A 25,006-nucleotide genomic window follows, 5' to 3' on the forward strand; every position below is an offset into this window, starting at 1 on the left:
TGATGATGCCCATTCTAACTGGTGTGAGGTGATACCTCATAGTTTTGATTTGCATTTCTCTAATAATTAGTGATGTTGAGCAGCTTTTCATGTGCCTCTTGGCCATCCATATATCTTCTTTGGAGAAATGCCTATTTAGGTATTCTGCCCATTTTTTTGATTGGGTTGTTTTTTTGATATTGAGCTGGATGAACTTTATATATTTTGGAGATTAATCCTGTCTATTGATTTGTTTGCAAATATTTTCTCCCATTCTGAGGGTTGTCTTTTCGTCTTGCTTATAGTTTCCTTTGCTGTGCAGAAGCTTGGAAATTTCATTAGGTACCACTTATTTTTATTTCCATTACTCTAGAGGGTGGATCAAAACAGATCTTGCTGTTATTTACGTTGAAGAGTGTTCTTCCTATGTTTTCCTCTAGGAGTTTTATAGTGTCTGGCCTTACATTTAGATCTTCAATCCATTTTGAGTTTATTTTTGTGTATGGTGTTAGGGAGTGTTGTAATTTCATTCTTTTACATGGAGCTGTCCAGTTTTCTCAGCACCACTTATTGAAGAGACTGTCTTTTCTCCATTGTATATCCTTGGCTCCTTTGTCATAGATTAGTTGACCATAGTTTATCTCTGGGCTTTCTATCCTGTTCCATTGATCTATATTTCTGTTTTTGTGCCAGTACCATATTGTCTTGATTATTGTAGCTTTGTAGTATAGTCTGAAGTCAGGGAGTCTGATTCCTCCAGTTCCATTTTTTTCCAAGATTGCTTTGGCAAGGCTTTTAAATTCCATCAAATTGTGGAGTTCAAGACATCTCAATAGGCTACCACTTTTGTTGTTGTGGTGGTTGTGCTGCACGGCTTGTGGGATCTCAGTTCCCCAACCAGGAATCGAACCCATGCCCCCTGCAGTGGAAGCACGGAGTCCTAACCAGTGGACTACCAGGGAAGTCCCTGTAGGCTCCCACATTAAAAAGAGAGAGAGAGAGAAAACTCAGCCAAACTGGTAACAAAGCTGATTGGAGGCAGAGGGCCAATTGAGGAGCCACCCTCAATCCCCATTTAGCTCTATGTACCCTTCATCCTTTGCAACTCTGGGAAGAACAGATGGTATGCCCCAAACACTACTTCTTCTAGGAATGGACCTTAGAGGTGAAAGTTTTTTTCTATTGCCAGATTTATCTCCCCCCTGAGAAAACTTTGGCTACAATTACTGTTTACTGGTTTGAAAGAAGTGTACTTTTAACTCCTCTCTTAATTTTCCAATGGTTTCCAAAACTGATAGCACATCAGTCATCTGTGAAGCTTTTGAAACCCAAACTCAGGCCCTCCCATCCTCAACCAATTAAATCAGTTTCCAAAGGTGGAAGTTATGAATCTGTAGTTATAAACTCTTGTTTTTTAATGTACAAAAAGGTTTGGGGAACATTCTTCCACCCCATTTTCTCCCATCTCTCCGACTCTGTCTTCCACAAACTGGTAAGCAAGGTCTCTGAACCACAGAATGACCAGTTCGATGCATCAACTAAAAGATCATGCCAAGAACTTAGCTATCAATGGATCAATACAAGGAGGATGTAGTAAATGATAATCTACAGAAAATGACAAGTTCAACTTTTTCAGACTTAAATGAAGCATGTGTGACTGTGAGGCATAAAGTAGATAACATGCAGGAAATAAAAAGAACCACTATCAGAGTAAAAATTAAAACCACAGCACAGAGAACTTTTTGAGATTAACAATGTGAATTAGAAAGGACTGCTGTGGTAGGCTGAATAAAGGCCCCTTAAGACGAACATGTTACTTTATATGGCAAAAGGGACTTAGCAAATATGATTAACGATCTTGAGATGGGGAAATTAGCCTGGATTATCCAGGTGGGCATAATGATACAATCACAAGTGTCTTTAGAGAGGTGCAGAGCGATATCATTATAGAAGAGAAGGCAATGAGATGATGGGAGTAGAGATTGATGGTCACAAGCCAAATAATGCCAGCAGCCACCAGCAGCTAAAAGAAGCAAAACACGAATCTCCCCTGGAGCCTCCAAAAAAAAGATGGGAACTTCATTTTAGCCCAGTTAAACTTATTTTGAGCTTCTGACCTCAAGAACTATAAAAGAATAAGGTTGGGGGCTTCCTAGGTGGCGCAGTGGTTAAGAATCTGCCTGCCAATGCAGGGGACACGGGTTCGAGCCCTGCTCCAGGAAGATCCCACATGCCGCGGAGCAACTAAGCCCGTGCGCCACAACTACTGAGCCTGTGCTTTAGAGCCCTTGAGCCACAACTATGGAGCCCTTGTGCTGCAACTACTGAAGCCCACGTGCCTAGGGCCCGTGCTCCACAACAAGAGAAGCCATGGCAATGAGGAGCCCGCGCACCACAATGAAGAGTAGCCCCCATTCGTCGCAACTAAAAGAAAGCCCACTCACAGCAAAAAAGACCCAACACAGCCAATAAAATAAATAAATTAATTAATTAAAAAAAAAAAAGAATAAGGTTGTATTGCTTGAAGTCATTAAATCTGTGGTAATTTACTACAGCAGACACGGAAAACTAATATCACTAACATGGTTCTCATCAGAGTCCAAGATCTGCATGTTTTGTAAAATGTTTAAACATCTAAAAGCACGAAATAGAGTGGTTTAAATATTAATCCAAATCAAGGCAAGAACAATTTCTCTCTATAAATATACACCTGGTTGTAAAACATGATGACATATTTTTAGGGGAGTTAAGGATTTACCCTCAAAAATAAAAGATTCTATTGAATTTCTGGAATTGGGTGAGGGGGGTATCTCATTGCTAGGGCAATAATTACCATATCCAATGTTTCCTCATCTCTGGGGTTGTCTTATTCCTTTGACTCCCCTCAATCTATCTCTGAGAGAGGTAGGGGAATAGGAGCACAAAATCCTATCATTCCTACTTCATTTAACCCCTGACTTTTAGAGCAAGATATAAAGTGCTTTTTTTTTTTTAAAGAAACTAGGAAAACCAAAAATATTAAAATCAGCAAATGCTTGTAAAGATGTAGAAAATTCCTTTACATAAAATACCATATTAAATGAGAAAGTTTCTTTGACATTGTTACCAAAAAAATGGCAGAGAAAATCCTATTATCTGTGACAAACTGCAGTATTTCTAATTGTTACACAAGATAAAGATGGCTTTCATGAGGTCCACTCAAAATAAGTGGTAAATACACTATGGAATTATAAACTGATTTTACCAAGGTTTATAGCAGAAATCCACATCAGGATAAAATGCTGACTTCATTTAAAAATGAATAAATATTTTAGTAATTTTGAGTGTCAATGCTGTAATTAATCACAGAATCAATATTTGACATAACACTTGACATACTATCTTCATGGATGAAAGTTCAGGATGTCAGTTGTATTCCTCTTTTGGAAATTTGGGTTATTATGAAAACTTAGTATTCTCTTTGCTTAATTACAATAGGTTCTCACACTTGATATAGAGTTCTGCGTACTACAAAAAGAAATGTAAATAGCAGAAAAAAATCAAATAAATGAAGTACTGTAATTAAATTCTTAGCCCACAGAAAATATCCATGTATCCCTTTCAAATGTTAAGAGTGATGCTCCTAATTAAATCTTCTAGAGGAGTAATCTAACACTCTAGTGAATTCATTTGGTAGTTATCTGGTTTTATAGTGTACCCTACACTAATAATGAAAATTTTTTCAGAAAATATATTTAGATGTTTTGACCACCTCAAATAAATTGTTAAACATGTTGTACCAATACATTCATAATGTCTCCTTAGTTAACAATTAGCCATATTCAAAAAAATAAAAATCTTTCATTCCTAGCATGGAAGAACTACACCAAGAAACCTTTAGTACATTCAAGAAGTATTTAAAAAATAAAGTATATAAAATGTAGCATTTAACTGTGCAGTAAAATCATAGGAAGCCTTCAGGCAAAAACAGGTCAAAGAACCCAGGGAAAAATTAATTAGTTCTATTACAATGAATTTGACATCAGTCAGTAAATGTGTTTGAGACCATAACACAGTTCTTGCTAACAGTGAAATTAACCACAGATTTTATTCTTTTAGATTTTAAATTTTATTCTGATATTAAAAGTATTAACTTGTTAAAAGTGTAGGGCACTCCCTGGCAGTCCAGTGGTTGGGACTCCACGCTTTCACTGCCGAGGGCCTGGGTTCAGTCCCAGGTCAGGGAACTAGGATCCCACAGGCCATGCAGCAAGGCCAAAAATAAAAAAATTATTTTAAATGTAACTGAGAAACTGTTCCAGAAACATAAATTTAAGGAACTTCCTGGTGGTGCAATGGTTAAGAATCCACCTGCTAATGCAGGAGACACGGGTTCAAGCCCTGGTCCAGGAAGATCCCACATGCCATGGAGCAACTAAGCCTGTGTGCCACAACTACTGAGTCTGCACTCTAGAGCCCAAGAGCCACAACTATCGAGCCCGCGTGCCACAACTACTCAAGCCCGTGTGCCTAGAGCCCATGCTCTGCAAGAGAAGCCACCTCAATGAGAAGCCCTCACACCACAAGGAAGAGTAGACCCCGCTCACCGCAACTAGAAAAAGCCCACGTGCAGCTATGAAGATCCAATGCAGCCAATAAATACTAATTAAAAAACAAAAAAAGAAATACAAATTTAACACAAGTCAGAGAAAAGAAAATATACACACACAAAAGAACTACAATAACCATGGGAACATAAATTATTAAAAATTAGCTATTTCCCATGATAGGAGGAAAAGAATAAGTTGACTACATGGTCAAAATAATTTCATGAAAAGAAAATTTTAACTTTTAGATCTATATTGGATAATCCAAACAAAAAATGTAGCCTAACTTCCTTATTGCACAGAACTGTGAGTTTTCTATTCCCCACTTCTTAGAACACTTATTTTATAAATCAATGTTTTCCCAGGCTCATCAGTGTTTTTAATGTCACCTAAGTACATACATGTTTATTTTCAAACTTCTGTACACAGTATTAAGGAAAAACAGTAACTGTTTCATTTAGGTCTTATCTAATGAAGTGAGTGAACTTAACAGTGCAAGAGTATGAATGAAATATCAATATCAATACAAAAGCAAGACTACAAGCTGATGTTTTCTTTGGGGGATTTTTTTATGATCAATTCCAATGCAGCCAATACAGTACAGGGAAGATGGAATGAGTAAGAAAAAAATCATATTTTATTTCCCCAGTAACACCAAGTTATATTATTCAAAATGTGTTTCAAAATACTTAGCCAGATCACCAATCTCAGCCACTGCCTTAGTTCAAATGTTCACTAATAGCCAAGCAACAGAAATCCATTGTGAGACTTCATCTAGAGAGAACAGCTACATTGCTATATAAAATTTATTAACTTAGTAGTTTAGTCTCTCGATATTTAGCAAGTTTGTGTAAAAATGACTATTCCCATTGGTTCATAGTAACATTAATATGAATGCATAATTTCAAAGTCAATATTCCTTTCAATGTGAACAAAAACTTCTTAAGAGAGTTGTGCATTGGGGTAAAGTAATGACTGGCTGTTGAGACAGCATTCTTCAAAGGCAAATATACTGGCAGGACTGGAAGGCATAAATATACATACAGACTTTCAGGATGCAACTATTTTTCACATTTTTGCTGTACACACTTGTCTCATAATATGGTATAAATTATTTCCTCCAATTTGAAAAAAAATCGAGATGACTACACTTTAATCCTCATTTCAAAATAACCCATTCAAATGAAAAAGTAGTTATTTCTGTTCAAAAGATGGATTTAAATATTTTCTTCACTATATGTACATTTTTTTTTTTTACTCTTAGGGCCCTGTTACAACCAGTTTAGCAATAAGACCTCCAGTGCTTTGTTAAAAATTGCATTCAGTAGGTAAGACTGTAAAATCTACAGCTGAATCCTTAAGATTATGAATTATAACAAAGTCCAAAAAAAAATGTATGAGCATTCAACAATATCTTTGGAACCTATGAATTATTGCAAAAAATCTCACACGTGCATATAATTCAAACATAAGCTTTGTGGGGAAGGGGGTGTAAAATAAATACTACAATATTTTTCAACTTTACTTAAGTGCTGGCTAGATGGTTAAATGAAAAGATTAATATTACTAACAGTAAGAGTCAAACTATTTTAAAGACTGTCTTCCAAGTAGTTAGAGCAATTTCGCAAAGCAAAGATAAACAATAGCCTATTGCCAATACATTTTTTTCCCGTAGTGTAATTGCTAATATGAGGTATAATCTGTAAGCAATTAATACAAATATAAATAGGTATAAGCCACCACCAAATCACAGTCTGGTGAAAAGCTTCTCAGCTAATGCAGTTTGGGGAGGGAGTTGAAGGAAATGAAGAGAAGGGAAGGACAGGGCAGGTTTCCAGTGGGAACATCATTTACACACTTTATCATTATTATCATCTTGTATGTAACAGTCCACTGATGCAGAAAGGTAAGTCCTTTCCAAGTATGCTGGTCTAGAATATACTTTACGTAGCATAGTAAGAATATTTAAGTATCACTAATGCTTCACTTGCATTTATGTTTGGATATACACATAATCATATATGTATATCAAAAACTATAAACAGAATTTAAAAACACTTTTATCTCATTTTGGAAAACTTAACAGTTAAGACTGAACTATGTGCTACAGAATTTTCTAGAATATCTAAACTCAGGTATAAAACCAAAGGAAAACATTACTATCTCTAGTAAGTGTCTTGTGTGAAACCTCAAGTTCACTCATCTTTTTATAGATGCGTTTATTTAATAAGGATTGTGATCCAATGATTGTTTAGCAGCAATTTTACCAAACTGTAAATTCTTTTATTAACGGGCATTATAAACAGATAATACTAATCTTATTTAAAAACCATGAGTGCCACACCAGTGAATATACAGCTCACGAATAACTTAAAAAGTATTTCCCATTTTAAAAGGCAACACTCAGCATACAGAAACCTATACTAAACAAAGAAGCTATAATATGGATACATGGTTGATGTGTCTAAAGTGATATATATACAGTACGTAATTAATGTTAATTATGTGATCAGTACATCTTTTCTATATGATTCCCTTCATGCTTCACTTTCCCCAGAAACTGAATTCTGAACTTCTTCTTCTAAAATTGGTACAATCAGGTTATCCTTGGACATCAAATTGTATTTCATCACAAATTTAGTAAACCGATGACACAAAAATGTTTCATTCTGTAGAGAGGAAAAAAAACATGTTATTTCAATTCACTACTCAAAATCAAATAAATGAGACATTTATATATCAACCTACATTATTGTCATTCTGATAAGAACGTATCAGGACAATTAGTGAAATATACTTACTTCATATTCATCAAATATCTGCCGGTGATGAAAATAAGCATGTGAAAATATTCTGTAAATCCTACGGCATACTGATCCTAGTTTTGCTACAGATGATTCCTTTATGCTAACCCTGGAAAAAGAAAAGAAATCATAGATTTATAGAGCCGGACAGATCTGAGAACAATACAGTCCAATCTTCTCAATTCACAAGTGCTGAAACTGACACCAGAGAAAACAAGTCACCAGCCCAGGTCACAACACTAGTAAGTGGCAAGGGCAGGACTAAAACCCCTCTTCCTCACCCCGGAGCAGTACTCTTCCTACCTAACCACAGTGCCCAAGAAACTCAGGATTAGAGTTCTGAAACTTTGTTAAAGTTTAATGCAATTAAAACAAATTCTGACAAAACAAAATTACTAAAACATGTTTATGATATTAACACTTTGTCCACTAGAGCTAATTAAAACTACTAAAAGGAATTACTGTTTTATTCTACAGAACTCAATTCTTTTTCATGTGTGAGAAATAAAAATTGTCTACATACTTCTGATTTTTTTTTAAAAAATGTATATAGGTACTAAGGCAAAAACCATTATTTTTTACATATTTTATATGAGCTCTTTGAAGTTAACAATATTTAGGGGGAAAAAGTCTCCAAATCTATCCACCTGGTAACAAATATCTTAATAGAATAAAAGGCCAGTCACAAATCTCACTAATAATATATAACAGAATGCACAGGCTTCCTTCCAGATCTTAAAAACCTGAAGGCAAGGATAAGCACTCCTTCAAAAATAAGCAGTCCACTAGAGAAGAGACTGGTGGTTGCCAAGGGAGAGGAGGGTAGGAGAGGGATGGACTGGGAATTTGGTATTAGTAGATGTAAACTGGTATATATAGAATGTATAAACAACAAGGTCTTACTGTATGGCACAGGGAACTATACTCAATGTTCTGTGATAAACCATAATGGAAAAGAATACACATATATGTATAACTGAGTCACTCTGCTGCACAATAGTAATTAACACAACACTATAAGTCAAACTTAAATGAAAAAATACTCTGGAAATACATAGAACATGCTTAGGAAAAAAAAATAGGCAGTCCAACTTAGGAAAGTCTGCTCTTCATGCATGCTGTCTAAGAGGATGCTCACTCTACCACAGAGATTCAAGTAAGCACACATGTAAACATCCCAACTCTAAAGCATGAGAAGGAGAGCCGTGGAAGATGATGCACAGCAGCAAGGACTACACGTGACCGAATTGGCCTGTGAGATTTAGGAGCACAGTCCTCATGCCTTTAGTTTAACCATAATTGTAATTTCAAAACTTGAATAATTCTGAACATGCCAAATATGTAACAGATTAAAAAAAAAAGTTTAAAAAATACAATGCATTAACAAGCAAACTAGTTTTAGTTTTAAAAACATCAATCTTTAAAATTAAATTCAAAAAGTTTAGCACTATGTTTAAAAGTTTTGTTTACCTGCTGGGAAAATATTTATTGCTATTCAGAAGACATGCAGCACCATCAAGTGTGTGTCTAGTATAGTCTATAGCAGGACACTATAAAAGAAAGGATATAAAAATGCATCAACAAAGAGCTCTACCTCTAAAATTAGGTGTATTTATTACATAGGCATCTTAGTCCAAAAACCCTGAGCATATTCTAAGAAAAAGTTCCTTACAATATCAGAATGACTGTAAAAATCAATGTTATGTCAATAAATAAGGGTTTATTATCCCCTTTAACTATAATACCCAGATTCTAGAAAATAAGTGAATTGGTCTCCCAATTTCTCACTCTCCATATTGTACCTAGAGGAAAACAATGCTTAGAGCGGGGAAGAACACCTGATTATCCAATCTAACCCTCTGGCTTTACAAACAAGGAAACAGGCTGGTCAGTCTGCAGAGTATGCACAGGTTTCTTCCCAGATCTTAAAAATCTATAGGCAAGGATAAGGAATACTTCACAAACAAGCAGTCCAATTGGGATTGCCATATATACATTACTAATAAGAAAAAAATATCAAGCTGTACACTTTAAATATATGCAGTATATTGTATGTCAATCATATCTCAATAAAAGTCCTTAAAAGAAAAAAACAAAAACAAGCAGTCCAACTTAGAAAAGTCTGCTCTTTAGGCATGCTGTCTAAGAGGAGGCTAACTTTATAACGACAGAGATTCAAGTAAGCAAACACGCAAGTATCTCAACTGCAACGCATGAGAGGGAGACCCCCTGAAGAATGATGCATAGCAACAGGGACTACCCTTGACAACTGGTCAATGACTTATAAAAGATGATACAGTTAGGAAGAAGGACTTAAAAACCATCACCCAGATACACTGATTCCTAGTCCACTGATTTATACTTTACCAAGTGGCCCAGCAGCCTCCTTCTGTTCACAAATACCTCCAAAGATTACTTCTTTCTTACATCCTAAAAAGCATGCCTTTATTATGTTGCTGGTACATTGTTACCAATCTAACAGCTCTCGTTAAAAAATGTTCTCCCCTTTTGCAATTTAATAGGCAATCTTTATATTTTAATAAACCTGTCTTACCCTATTCCATTTATCAGAAACAATGAAACCTATCTGTCTCAGGGCAAATCAGCAAACCTATTAAAGGAAAAATAAAACTGCAAAGTAATTCTCATTCAGTTCTTCTGAGGGCAGAGAGGGAGAAGCATCAAAAGAAAGGAAGACTGAGAACGAACCAGGGACCCAAGAAGGAAAAAATAAACTAGAGAAAGAAATAAAAAGACTCTAGTTCTACCCAGTAATTAGAATATTTTTCAAGTGTTGAGAATGAAACTGGTATTTAAAAATGTAGTAACTAATAAATACAGCTTAGTATAGTACATGGCAAATACCTAAAGATTATCTAAACCAAAAAAAAAAAAGTATTTTTCTAACCATAGGAATTCTTTCATCCATAGGAATTTATGGCTAGTAGACTCACTGCCTAAAATAGTAACATGGGCAGTATTAACTGAAAAAAGTATCTTTCTCCATATATATGATAATAGGCAATTTGGTCAAAAACAAATATCCCAAAGTCACTGTGTTTCTCACTCATATTGGTCATTTGGGTGTACCATGGGACAGTTTTACAATCTTTAAGTCAGCATGGAAATATAATGTAAGCTATATATTTAAAAATTTCTAGTATCCATATTAAAAAAGTAAAAATAGCTGAAATTAATTTTAATGATGTATTTTTTTAACTCCATATAGCCAAAATGATCATTTTAACATACAATTGATATAAAAATTGCTAATGAGACTTTGTGGGGTATTTTTAAATTAAGATATAATTCACATGACATAAAATTTCTTTTAAAGTGTAAAATTCAGTAGTTTCTAGTATATTCACAAAATTGTGCAACCACTGTCAACTACGTTCTAGGTCATTCTCATCACCCCCAAAAGAAACCTAGTACTAATTAGCAGTCACTTCTTCTCTCTTCCCTCTAATCCTAAAGAACTAATCTACTTTCTGTCTTCTTTGAATTTACCTATTTTGGATATTTCCTAAAAAATGGAATAGAATGTGTGTGGGCTTTTGTGTCACTCAGCATGTTTTCAAGGCTTATCAATAGTGCAGTATAAATCAGTAGGTCATTACTTTCTTTTCTTAATTCAAAACCTTTTTACACTTCATTTTTTTTTTGGGGGGGGGGGTACACCAGGTTCAATCATCTGTTTTTATACACATATCCCCATATTCCCTCCCTTCCTTGACTCCCCCTCCTCAAGTCCCCCCCACCCTCCCTGCCCCAGTCCTCTAAGGCATTTTCCATCCTCGAGTTGGACTCCCTTTGTTATACAACTTCCCACTGACTATTTTACAGTTGGTAGTATATATATGTCTGTGCTACTCTCTCGCTTCATCTCAGTTTCCCCTTCACCCCCCGCCCCCTCCCATACCTCGAGTTCTCCAGTCCATTCTCTGTATCTGCATCTTGTTCTTGTCACTGAGTTCATCAGTACCATTTTTAGATTCCGTATATGTGAGTTAGCATACAATATTTGTCCTTCTCTTTCTGACTTACTTCACTATGTATGACAGATTGTAGTTCTATCCACCTCATTACATATAGCTCCATCTCATCCCTTTTTATAGCTGAGTAATATTCCATTGTATATATATGCCACATCTTCTGTATCCATTCATTTGTTGATGGGCACTTAGGTTGCTTCCATGTCCTGGCTATTGTAAATAGTGCTGCAATAAACATGATGGTACAAGTTTCTTTTGGGATTATGGTTTTCTTTGGGTATATGCCCAGGAGTGGGATTACTGGATCATATGGTAGTTCTATTTGTAGTTTTTTAAGGAACCTCCAAATTGTTTTCCATAGTGGCTGTACCAACTTACAGTCCCACCAACAGTGCAGGAGAGTTCCCTTTTACACTTCATTTTTAATATATATAAAATACCGTAAAATATGTTTCTCCCTGTGTAGACTTCATTCTTTTTTAAGGCTAAATAATATTCCATTGTATGCATATATCACATGTGGTTTAATTACTCATCAGTTGATGGAAATTTGGTTGTTTCCATTTCTGGCTATTGTGAACAATGCGGCTGTGACCATTAGTGCACAAGTTTCGTGTGGATATATGTTTTCATTTCTTTGGGGAATATACCTAGGAGTAGAACTGATAAATCATAAACCAACTGTATACTTATTATTTTGAGGAACTTTCAAACTGTTTTCCAAAATGGCTACAATATTTTTTACAAAACCATAAGCTATGTATAAGGGTTCTACTTTCTCCACATCCTGGCCAACACTTGTTATTATTTGTCTTTTTATATTTTAGTCATTCTAGTGGGTGAAGTGTTTACCATTGTAGGGGGTGTGTCTTTTTTTTCCATTTAAAAAAAATTGTGGTAAAATATAAAATTTGCCATTTTAACCATTTTTTAAATGTACAATTCAGTGGCATTAATTACATTCACTATCATGCAACCATCTACACTACCTGTTTTTAACCAAAGGTTTTTCATCATGCCAAACAGAAACTATAACCATTAAGCAATAATTCCCCACATCCCTGACCCCCAGCCCCTAATGACCTCTAACGTACTTTCAGTCTCTATGAATTTGCCCTTTCTAGATAGTTCATATGAAAAAATACAATAACTATCCTTTTGTGTCTGGCTTATTTCACTTAGCATTAATGTCCGCAAGGCCCATACATGCTGTAGCACGTATCAGAATTTCATTCCCTTTTATGGCTGAATAATATTCCATTGTATATATATATACACCACATTTTTGTTTATCCATTCTCATGTGGTTGGTTTGTTTTTAATTTATTGGCTGCTTTGGGTCTTTGTTCCTGTGTGGGCTTCCTCTAGTTGCGGTGAGTGGGGACTACTCTTTGTTGTGGTGCACGGACTTCAGTAGTTGTGCCACATGGGCTCACTAGTTGTGGCTCTCAGGCTCTAGAGTACAGGCACGGGCTTAGTTGCTCAGCAGCATGTGTGATCCTTCCTGACCAGGGCTCAGACCTGTGTGCCCTGCATTGGCAGGTGGATTCTTAACCACTGCACCACCAGGGAAGTCCCCCTCTCATTGTGATTTTGACATGCATTTAACCTAATGATTAATGATGTTGAGCACCCTTTCATGTGCTTATTGACCATTTGTATATCTTCTTTAGAGAAATATCCATTCAAATCCTTTGCTCATTTTAGGGACTTCCTTGGTGGTCCAGTAGTTAGGACTTGGTGCTTTCATTACCGTGGGCCCAGGTTCAATGCCTAGTCAAGGAACTAAGATCCTGCAGGCCATGCTGCATGGTCAAAAAAAAATCCTTTGCTCATTTTAAAATTAGGTTGTCTTTTGGTTGTTTCATAATAGTTCTAGATACTAGAACCTTATCAGAGATACAATTTACAAAAATATTTTCTCTCATTATTTACACTTTTTGCTCTCTTGACAGTGTCCTTTAAAGCACAATCATTTTTAATTTTGATGAGATCTGACCTATCTATATCTTCTTCCACTGCTGTGCTTTTGGTGTCATAGCTAAGAAATAGTTGCCTAGTCCAAGGTCATGAAAATGCATACCTATGTTTTTTCCCCAAGAGTTTTGTTTTTTTTTTTTATAATTTTAGCTCTTATTATTTAGGTCTTTGATCCACTTTGAGCTAACTTTTGTATATGGTGTGAGGTAGGGATCTAAATTCATTCTTTTGTATGTAGATAGCCAGTTATCTCTCAGTGAGGTATTTTACACTTTTACACTAAGTCTTTGAAATCAGTATGTGTTTTACACTTAGGGCATATCTCAATTTGGACTACCTACATTAAGTGCTCCACAGCCACATGTGTTCCATGGCTACTGTATCAGACAGCATAACTTTAGATATTTAATTGGTTTCTGAATTTTTTTGGAATTAGAGGAAGAGTTTTGCCCTGTTTTAGCTGCTTCCCTCCATCTCCCCCAATTAATTCTCAGTTAACTGATCCTACTCTGCATCATATGTAACAGCAAAAAGTTGGCAAAATATATTACAAAATAGTAATTGTGTTCAAACTTTTATAAATTATATTTTTACCAAACATATATTAATAATGCTACTGCAAGTAACCACACTCTGCATGTAACTGAAAGGGCTGACAGACAATAACAAGTTATAATCTTTATCATTTACAATCACTATTTGCACAGTTAACTCTATTTGCTGCAATGACTCTCTAATTCTCAAGGACCCTGAACAAATCATTACTCTTCCATTTCAGAATCTGCCAGTGCTTTTAATTCATAAGAGCAACTTACTTAGCTACTAATCTTTCAGTTGCTATTATTTCCTAACTATGCACAATTGTTCCAAAAGAATTAAAAAAGTGTCCTTTCAAGATTTTCTTTTGTTTGTATTTTTACAGTAATCCCATCCCATATAACCACCGCTTGGAAATTACACTATCACCCTCCCTTGACACATGGACAATCTAGTGGAGCTGGTCTTCAGCAAGCAATGTTGCACTTTTAAGATTCATTCACAGAATATAATGCTGATGATTATCCTATCTTACATTTACCATTACTCAAGAAAAAAGTGGATGTGGTAATGACAGTATGTATAAATTTCACAATACATCACAAAGTGGATGGCTTTTCCACTCTAAAGTGAAAATAATGCATCTTTACTATCTGCCAAAATGAAACTAGCTTTTTGGATTCAGTTTCCTAATTGGAATTATCAAATAATTTACTATACTATGTAGCCAATTTCAGTGAATTATCAATAAAACTGCTATGATTTTCCCAGATGTATAATGATTCACAACCTTAATACTGCTTCAATTTATTAACTCAAAAAAAGTTACACCATGAGTGAAGTCCATCTTCAAAAATAAGTGCTACTAGGTTAGACAGGCATCAAATACTCCTTATTTTGCAGAATTTGCTTTTTCAAACAAAAGAACATCAAATATTGATCTTCCAACTAGAGAATTATCTCTTTAAGCCTTAGAAGTCTGTCAATATAACAATCACTTAAAAGTCTATAATCCCACAGCACAGGCCTAACAACTATTTTCAATGAGTCAATGTCAAGTAAAAACCAATTACTACAGATTAAAAGGGAATGCAGATCTAGGGAAATGCAATGCAAAGTTTAAACAAACCACTGTAAAGGACATTTTTGAGACAACTAAGGAAAACTGAACGTGTACTAGGTGTCAGATGACATGAAGGAATTATTTAAAGCAAAAAACGTTCTATAAACAATTGCTACTTCCTATACTCTCACCCAGACAAAAACTAAATAAGGAGAAAATAACATGAATAAGTTTTTCAAGGTAAGACCAATTATGAAGGACTTCCCTGGCAATCCAGTGGTTAAGCTTTCAGCTTGCAATGTGGAGGGTGCAGGTTCAATCCCTGGTTGGGGAGCTAAGATCCCACATGCCTCGGGGCCAAAAAAAAAAAACAAAAAATAAAATAGAAGCAATATTGTAACAAATTCAATAAAGACTTTAAAAATGGTCCACATCAAAAAGTCTTAAAAAAAAGTTTACATATATTAAAAAAAAAAAGACCAATTATGGAGAGGAAAATCATTATGGTGGGTTTCAAATAAATAGTAAGAAACATTAATCAAATGTTGAGAAAAAATATTCACCCATGAAGTTCAAACGTAACATTTCTACCTGACAGACTAAGAATCAACTAGTAATCACGAACAGTTACTCCTATCAAAATAAATTACGAGTAAACCAAAAATCTCAACAGATGTTTCTCATCCATTACATATTAGATATCAACACAATATGACAGGTGTTATTCTGTCACAGCCAGTGAATCGTAAGTTCCAGCCCATTCAATTGTTCAGTTATGAAAAATGATACTCTTCAAACAAATGGAAAAATACACTGTGCTCATGGACTGGAAGAATTATTATTGTTAAAATAACTGCACTACCCAAGGCAATCTACTATTCAATGCAATCCTTATCAAAATAACTATGGCATTGTTTCAATAAAACAAATAAAATTTTATTTTAAAATTTGTATGGAAACACAAAAGACCTAGCCAAAACAATCTTAAGAAAGAACAACAAAGATGGAAATATCACACACCTTGATTTGAAACTATACTACGAAGCTACAGTAATCAAAACAGTATGGTACTGGCACCAAAAACAGACACATGGATCAACGGAACAGAATAGGGAATCCACACTTAACATGGTCAATTATCTATAACAAAAGAGGCAATATACAATGGGGGAAAGAGTCTCTTCAATAAATAGTGCTGGGAAAACTGGACAGCTACATATAAAAGAGTCAAACTGGATTACTTTCTCACACCATACACAAAAATAAACTCAAAATGGATTTAAGACTTAAATGTGAGATGGAAAACCATAAAATCCTAGAAGAAAACACAGGCAGTACACTCTTTGACAACCAGATTAAAAAATGGGCAGAAGATCTGAATAGACATTTTCCCAAAGAAGACATATGATGGCCAACAGACACACGAAAAGATGTTCAACATTACTAATCATCAAGGAAACGCAAATCAAACCACGAGATACTACCTCACACTTGTCAAAAAGACTATTATCAAAAAGATAACAAGTACGGATGAGGAGAAATGGTAACCCTCATGTACAGTTGGAGGGAATGTAAATTGGTACAACCACTAAGGAAAACAGTATGGCAGCTCCTCAAAAAATTAAAAATAGAACTGCCATAGGGTTTCTCTGGTGGCACAGTGGTTAAGAATCTGCATGCCAATGCAGGGGACATGGGTTAGATCCCTGGGCCGGGAGGATCCCACATACCACCGAGCAACTAAGCCCGTGCACCACAACTACTGAGCCTGTGCTTTAGAGTCTGTGAGCCACAACTACTGAGCCCACATGCCACAACTACTGAAGCCCATGTGCCTAGAGCCTGTGCTCCGTAATAAGAGAAGCCACTGCAATGAGAAGCCCACGCACCACAACGAAGAGTAGCCCCAATCAGAGAAAGCCTGTGCGCAGCAACAAAGACCCAACACAGCCAAAATAAATAATTCTAGCAGATATATGCACCCCCATGTTCACTGCAGCATTATTTGCAGCAGCCAAGACATCGAAGCAAACTAAGCGTTCATCGATTAGATGAAAAGATAAAGATGATGTTGTATACATAACACACTAGCATAAAAAAGAATGAAATTTTGCCATTTGCAATGACATGGATGGACCTAGAGGGTATTATTCTAAGTGAAATAAGCCAGACAGAGAAAGACAAATACTATATGATTTCACTTACACGTGGAATCTAAAAAGCAAAACAAATGAACAAATAACAAAACAGAAGCAGTCACAGATATACAGAACAAAGGTGGTTGCCAGAGGGAAGGTAGGGATGAGTGAAATAGGTAAGGAAGATTAAGAGGTATAAACTTCTAGTTACAAAATAAATGAGTCACACATGAGGAATATTCTCAATAATACTGTAATAACTTTGTATCATGACAGATGGTAACTAAACTTATCGTGCATGGTGATCATTTTGTAATGTATAGAAATATTGAATCACTATGTCCTACACCTGAAACTAACATAGTATAGGTTAATGAAAATTTCAATTAAAATTTTTTAAAGAGGGCTTCCTAGGTGGCACAATGGTTAAGAATCCGTCTGCCAATGCAGGGGACATGGGTTCGAGCCCTGCTCTGGGAAGAGTCCACATGCCACGGAGCAGCTAAGCCCATGAGCCACAACTATTGAGCCTGTGCTCTAAAGCCCGTGAGCCACAACTATTAAGCCTGTGTGCCATAACTATTGAAGCCCATGCGCCTACAGCCCATGCTCCGCAGCAAGAGAAGCCACTACAATGAGGAGCCCGCGCACCACAATGAAGAGTAGCCCCCGCTCTCAGCAACTAGAGAAAGCCCGTGTGCAGCAACAAAGACCCAACGCAGCCAATATATAAATAACATAAATAAATTAATTAAAAAAAAGTACTTTGAAAATTTTTTAAAGAGATACTAATCATAAGAAAGCCTAAGGTAGCACTGTGGCAATAACCTTGCGGCAAAGAACTCTAAACCAAAGGGCAAAATAAACAATGACCTAAAAACTAGAAAAATTTGTCTACCACTGTCTTGAAGAGATTTAAGTTATGATGTTTTTTAATTAATTAATTTATTTATTTATTTATTGGCTGCATTGGGTCTTCATTGCTGCACATGGGCTTTCTCTGGTTGGAGCTGGGGGTACTCTTCATTGTGGTGCGTGGGCTCCTCATTGCAGTGGCTTCTCTTGTTGCAGAGCATGGGCTCTAGGCATGTGGGCTTCAATAGTTGCGGCACACAGGCTCAACAGCTGTGGCTCATGGGCTCTAGAGCACGGGCTCAATAGTTGTGGTTCATGCGCTCAGTTGCTCTGCAGCACGTGGGATCTTCCCCGCCCAGGGATCGAACCCATGTCCCCTGCACTGGCAGGCAGATTCTTAACCACTGTGCCACCTAGGAAGTCCTATGATGATTTTTTTAGTTATTCTATTTCATAAATTCTCACCTCTTTTGGTGTTTTATGAGCTGCACAAAGAAAAATCCATTGTTCAGTTGCTGTCATCTGAGTGCACGTATCTGGATGGCATTCACTCTGTTAAAAAGTTACATCTATTAATATGCAAAATAATAATGAAAAGGTTTATCATTTGAGTTGCTACATTTCATATAAAATTCTAGAATAGATTAAAAATTTTGGATAAGTCTTTGTAAGCACATTAATTTACAAAAACAGAAAAAAAAATCAGAACTTTCAATTATAACTTTAACTTAAAGAAAATATTACCTGAAGTTTGACAGCAAGTCCATTTAGCTCAAGACAAAATTGCCTAAAAATGAAAATACATAAATGAAGTCATATCTATCCTCCATATTATTTTTACAACATTAACTATGAAAACAGAATCCCATCAGTACTGTCCTTCCTCCCTCATCACCTTTATCAACACTACCTGAATTTACATGGTACATTCCTTACAAAGACACCCATATTAGTAAACAAAACCCCAAACTAACAAGCCTAATAATAATGTTCAATATCAGAGTTCAGGGAGTTGATCAGTGTTACACACTGGAAATTGGTACAATTTTTCTGAGAAATAATTTGAAAATATTTACCAAGACTCTTACAAAGTGTATATTTTTTGAGTAAGTCATTCTCCTAAGAATCTAATGAAATAATTAGAACTGCAATGCAGACATATGTACAAAGATGTTCACTGAAACTATATACATAAAAAGTATCTTTGAAACATTATAAATGATTAGCAATTAGAGAGCAGTAAAATGTTGGTATTACATAAAATTACAAAGGATATATACTTATATTCACAGCAAGATTCCAGTTATGTAAAAATTTATATGTGTGTATACATCTGTATACAGATATAAAGAAAGACTAGACGTTTTATATTCCTATGTATTATACAGATTTTATTCTGATTACAAACATGCTCCTTCTAAAAACTCCAAATATGACCAAATACAAAATGTAAAAGAGGAAAGTCCTCTGTAATTCCACAACCTCTTCCCAAAAGATAGTATTGTTTACATGCATATTTTATTTTCTCTACAGATACAATATATTGGAATCCTATCACACAATTTTGTAACTCGCTTTTTTGTCACTTAATAGATCTTGGGCATTTTTTCATGATTTACTTTCCCTCTAAAATTATCAAACAGAATTAATTATAAAGCCTAGAACAAGGCTTGGATTGTTCTTACAATAGTTAAGTGCTCAAAAAATATTTTTGAATAAATGAAAAATGAAGCAAATTACCGGACATTTAGATCATTTTTAGACAGACGTGCTATTTGATATGAAAAGAAAATTAATCCTTTATGTCATAAAAATAACTTACTTTATGTTGTCAAAGTACTGAATGTGTTCCCTCTAAAAATCTATCAAATTAGTCACTATGTTTCCCCATCAAACAAATGCACACACTTTGGTTCCACAAACTGCAAGGCTAAAACCTACATAATTAAAAGATAAAAAAAGAGAGTTCCAAAAAACCCCAAAATACTGCACATATGTGAAAGAAATTTATTTACTTATTTATTTATAATGTACATTAAAATAGAAGAAAGCAAAAAACAAGGGTCAAATTTTCAGTTGTCTATAACTGTATTTCCTTTCCAGATGCCTAATAATAATGCTGTTCTCAGATTATATAAATAACACTATTTCTGAAGCATCACAAAATCCTCTACGGCCCCATAATCTGTAAGTTGCATGTTATGTGTTTCTGAGTTGTTTTCCACTAAGTAGTAATAAAGACGGGTGGTGATAAACAAGTTTCTCATCTAGTCCAACCTACTTATGGCAAACAGAAAAATTAAGCTAACTGATTTGGCAGTGTTATAGGTACAATCTGTGGCAAACAGTGTAAACCTAACAGCTTCAAGTTAATTCAATATAGGGCTAACATACAAAGTTATGCAACTAAAAAGACAAGCCAGAACTGAAATCTAGTCTACACTCCAGTCAGTAAGCCAAGCACACTAGCATGGGATTGCAGCCGCTCAGAGGAAGGGGCATCTTTTCCTAATTACAAATATTCAGTAAGGAGTAGCGGGAGATTTGACTGAGGATAGGATACAATTCCCACTAACGTCATAATATAATCAACTGCATTAACCAATAACAGCAAGTATTAAGCCTTATATCAGTAACATTAAGCACGTGCAAAAAAAAAATCAAATTACTTTTAAAACACTTCTTGGTCAACTATAAAGATGTATACACTATAATAAAGAGACAAAAGAATATATATGTGATATATAACATATAAATTATACAAAACAAAGTGACTAATATTAAAGAAATAGCAAAAGTAATAACAATAGCACCAGGACAAATGGAATATGCATGAGAAAGAGTTTACAAGTTTTATATAATGCATATTTCATAGTCTAAGTTAAACAGGGAGGAAAGGTTTTTCTTAGATTTAAAATAAAAACCTTGTAAATTAAAATGAACCCTCACTTTTTAGGAATTATGCTTACAGTGACAGAAACACCCTTGCTTATTTTCATCATTAAACCCATAGGTAAGTAAGTAGTTATTTTCAAAGCTGATTAAAATAAGATAGAGGATATAATAATTAAAGTGCTCTCTATACTTTTAAGAATGGTATAATATCTACATACTCATACTTTCAATTATCATGCATCAAGATGTATGTAAAAAAAAAGAAACCTAAACAAGTAGTCAAGTGGTTTGCCCAAGAAACTGGCAGATTACAAAGAAGTCTCAGCATCCTGAAACTGCTAAACTGTTATGACAAGACACTGTCTTAACAATATCTAGACAAGCCTATAGCATCCAAATAAAACAACAGAAAAAGTACCTTGTCTATAAATTGAGGCACTCATCACAGGAAATGTGGTCTAATTTATTCAGGAAAAGTCATATCTCTACTCCACCTTATTATTTAAAAATCAACTCAAAGTAACAAACTCTGATGAACACATATCTCACACTGCATTCTCTATTTTTAATCTATCTTCTCATCCCAGCTCCCATTTACAATGGAAAGTTTATAACTTCAAGAAATAGCCTAGTAACTTCAGAATATAGCTGCTTCTAAAGTTAACTCATGATTCATTAGAAATCAATTTTGTCATTTAAAGGATATTATGAAAAGCTCTGAAACTTCTCACTTCAGGATTACAATTAATCTCCATTTACCAAAGGGAAGACTGGAAGTTCACATTAGTTAATAGGTAACTCATCAGCTACCAAGTCTAGATAGACTAGGATCTCAAGAAAGAAATAAGTAGGTAAGTAGTAGGTAACAGAAATGAGTAGGTACATGGAAATAATGCATCTGAGATTAAAAGATGTAATTAAGGAAAACTGTGTAAAAAGATAATAAGGGCCAAATCCATTAATACGGAAAATAATCAGTAAATAACAATGTTGAAAACTTCATAACATTGAAAACATAAAAGCTTTAGAATTTGGCTTTTTGGTCTGTAATTAAATAATTTATGATTCATAATCATCATTAATATTAAAGGCTATTTTTACTACCAGAAGTATTACTATTATTTTGATATATCGTAAGGACCTACCTTAAATGTTCATACTTCCATACACCTTCATCTTGGCCTTCAGGTGGTTCAAGAATTTTGTCAATATTGGAACAATCTGCTCTTATGTTCTGTTGAATATACTACAAACAAAGAAGTTCTTACAGTTAATTAAAATATTATACTACATGGTAAATCCTATGAGAGTTATTATTGTTTGATGGGTACAGAGTTTCAGTTGGGGAAGATGCAAAAGTTCTGGAGATGGAGGTGGTAATGGTTGCACAGCAATGTGAATTTACTTAATGCCACAGAACCGTACACTTAAAAATGGCAAAAATGACAAATTTTAAATTATACATTTACCACAATAAAAAAAAAGCAGAGTGAACACCAAACAAGAAAACCCAAAGAAATCCATGCCCAGAGGTAACCGAACTGACAAAAACTAAAGATAAAGAAGCCAGCGAAAAAAGAGACATGACCTATAGAATAAGGATTCAAATGAGTGCAGCTTTCTCATCAGAAACCACAGACGACAGGAGGAAATGGCACAACACTTTAATAGTGCTGAAAGAAAGGCACTGTCAACCCAGAATTCTATATCTAGCAAAAATACCCTTCAGGAATTAAGATAAAGATATTTTTCAGATGAAAGAAAACTAAGGCGAACTCCTAGCCAGCAGATGGCTCTAAAAGAACTGCTAAAGGAAGTTCTTCAGCTAAAAGGAAAAAAATAATACCAGAAAGAAACTAAGAAAATCAGGAGCAACAGCAATTATATTAGTATTTAGGTATAAATATATATTAGACCACTCTCCTCTTGATCTTTAAAATATGTCTGGTAGATGAGAGCAAAAAAATCTAATATTGTCTGACGGGCTTTTCAATGTATGTAGATGAAATATAGACAACCATAGCGTACAGGAGGAGGGTAAAGGGGTCTAAATGATGATTGTTTCTACATTTCAATCAAAGCAGTAAACTATTGACTCTAAACAGACTGTGAAAAGTTAAGCATGTACTTAGTAATCTCAAGAGCAATCATCAAAAAAATTATATGAGATACAGTCAAAATTAGAATAAATTAAAATAGAATACTAAAAATGCTCAAATAACCCTTAAAAGGCAGAAAAGGGAAACAAACAAAAAAGAGACAAACTAAGAACAAGTAATGAAATGGTAACTCTAAATCTAAACATATCTATCAATAACTACATTAACAGTAAATGGCCTAGGGACTTCCCTGGGGGTGCAGTGGTTAAGAATCTGCCTGCAACGCAGGGGACATGGTTTCTATTCCTAGTCAGGGAAGATCCCATGTGCTGCAGAGCAACTAAGCCCGTGCACCACAACTACTGAGCCCACACGCTGCAACTACTGAAGCCCAGGAGCTCTACGGGCCCTCGTGCTGAAACCACTGAGCCCTCATGCTGCAACTACTGAAGCCCGCATGCCTAGAGCTCATGCTCCACAACAAGAGAAGCCACCGCAATGAGAAGGCCCTTGCACTCCAAAGAAGAGTAGCCCCCACTCACCTCAACTAGAAAAAATCTGCGCACAACAATGAAGACCCCAATGTAGCCCAAAAAAAAGAAAAGAAGAATCCACCTTCCAATGCAGGGATGCAGGTTCAGTCCCTGCTCAGGGAACAAAGATCCCACATGCTGCAGGGCAACTAAGCCTGCATGCTGCAAGTACTGAGCACTCGAGCCACAACCAGAGAGCCTGTGTGCTGCAACTACAGAGCCCACACGCTCTGGAGCCCAAGCACCGCAACTAGAGAGAAATCTGCATGCCACAAAGAAGATTCCGTGTGCCGCAACTAAGACCTGAGGTAGCCATAAATAAATAAATAAATAAATAATTAAATGGCCTAAATACACTAGTTAAAAGACAAGGATTGTCAGAAAGAACAAAGAAATATGACCCAACTAAGAAACTTACTTTGAATATAATGATATAGGTAGGTTAAAAGTAAAAAAGTGGAAAAAAATATACCATACAAACATGAATCAAAAGAAAGCTGCAAGGAATGAAAGGTAGTTCAACATTAAAAAAAAAAAATTAACCAATGTAATACACTATATTAATATACAAAGGGAAAAAACACAATCATATCAATTAATGCAGAAAAGGCATCTGACAAAATCCAACACCCTTCATGATAAAAACACAGACAACTACGTACAGGAGAGAATTTCCTCAATATGATGAAGCGCATTTATGAAAAACCCACAGGCAACATCATACTTAATGGTGAAAGATTGAAAGGTTTCCCTTAAAATCAGAAATGAAGGAATTCCCTGGTGGCCCAGTGGTTAGGATTCTGCACTTTTACTACTGAGGGCCAGGTTCAATCCTTGGTCAGGGAACTAACATCCCACAAGCCGTGCAGCATGGCCCACCCCCCCACTGCCCAAAAAATAGGAGTGAGACAAGGATGCCTGCTGCTTTCACCATTCCTATTCACACACTGTACTTAAATTCTAGCCAGAACAATTAGAAAAGAAAAAAATAAATAAAAGGCACAGATGACATGATCCTATATGCAGAAACTCCAAAGAATCCACAGAAAAGCTCATAAAGCTAATAAATTAATTCAGTGAAGTAGCAAAATACCAGATCAATACACAAAAATCAGTTGTTTCTATACACCTTCAGTGAACAATTCAAAAAGGAAACTAAGAAAGCAACTCCTATATATTGATATGTCTACATCTATATATAACACATTGCTGTACACCCAAAACATTGTAAATCAAATATACTTCAATTAAAAAATAATAAAAATTAGAAAAAAAAGAAAGCAACTCCATTTACAATAGTATATGAAGGAATAAAATACATAGGAATAAATTTAAATCAGGTGATTAAATACTTGCATACTGAAAACTTCAAAACTTGCATAAGTAGAAAACTTAACATTGTTATCAATACTACCTAAAGCAATCTACAGATTCTGTGCAATCTCTATCAAAATTCCAACAGTCTTTTTTGCAGAAATGGAAAAGCTGATTTTCAAATTTATATGTAATTGTAAGGGGCACCAAATAGCCAAAATAATCTTG

At 35.2% G+C, this 25,006-nt stretch overlaps 1 protein-coding gene across 2 annotated transcripts in view; it reads right to left on the bottom strand.

Annotated features, from left to right (window-relative positions):
* Nucleotides 1-5,180: 5,180 nt before the first annotated feature.
* Nucleotides 5,181-25,006, bottom strand: part of LOC130858171 (MOB-like protein phocein) — a 39,886-nt gene continuing 20,060 nt past the window's right edge. For both annotated transcript variants that reach the window (XM_057744157.1, XM_057744155.1), the window contains 6 exons: nucleotides 21,978-22,078; nucleotides 18,682-18,724; nucleotides 18,403-18,489; nucleotides 8,840-8,919; nucleotides 7,367-7,478; nucleotides 5,181-7,234 (listed from right to left, as the gene is read on the bottom strand). In XM_057744157.1, the coding sequence (XP_057600140.1) occupies nucleotides 7,103-7,234; nucleotides 7,367-7,478; nucleotides 8,840-8,919; nucleotides 18,403-18,489; nucleotides 18,682-18,724; nucleotides 21,978-22,078 (555 nt within the window). In that variant the 3' untranslated portion in view covers nucleotides 5,181-7,102. The remainder of the gene's footprint in view (nucleotides 7,235-7,366; nucleotides 7,479-8,839; nucleotides 8,920-18,402; nucleotides 18,490-18,681; nucleotides 18,725-21,977; nucleotides 22,079-25,006) is intronic.

The sequence above is a fragment of the Hippopotamus amphibius genome, chromosome 8, assembly GCF_030028045.1.
Source record: "Hippopotamus amphibius kiboko isolate mHipAmp2 chromosome 8, mHipAmp2.hap2, whole genome shotgun sequence".
Taxonomy (NCBI): Eukaryota; Metazoa; Chordata; class Mammalia; order Artiodactyla; family Hippopotamidae; genus Hippopotamus; species Hippopotamus amphibius.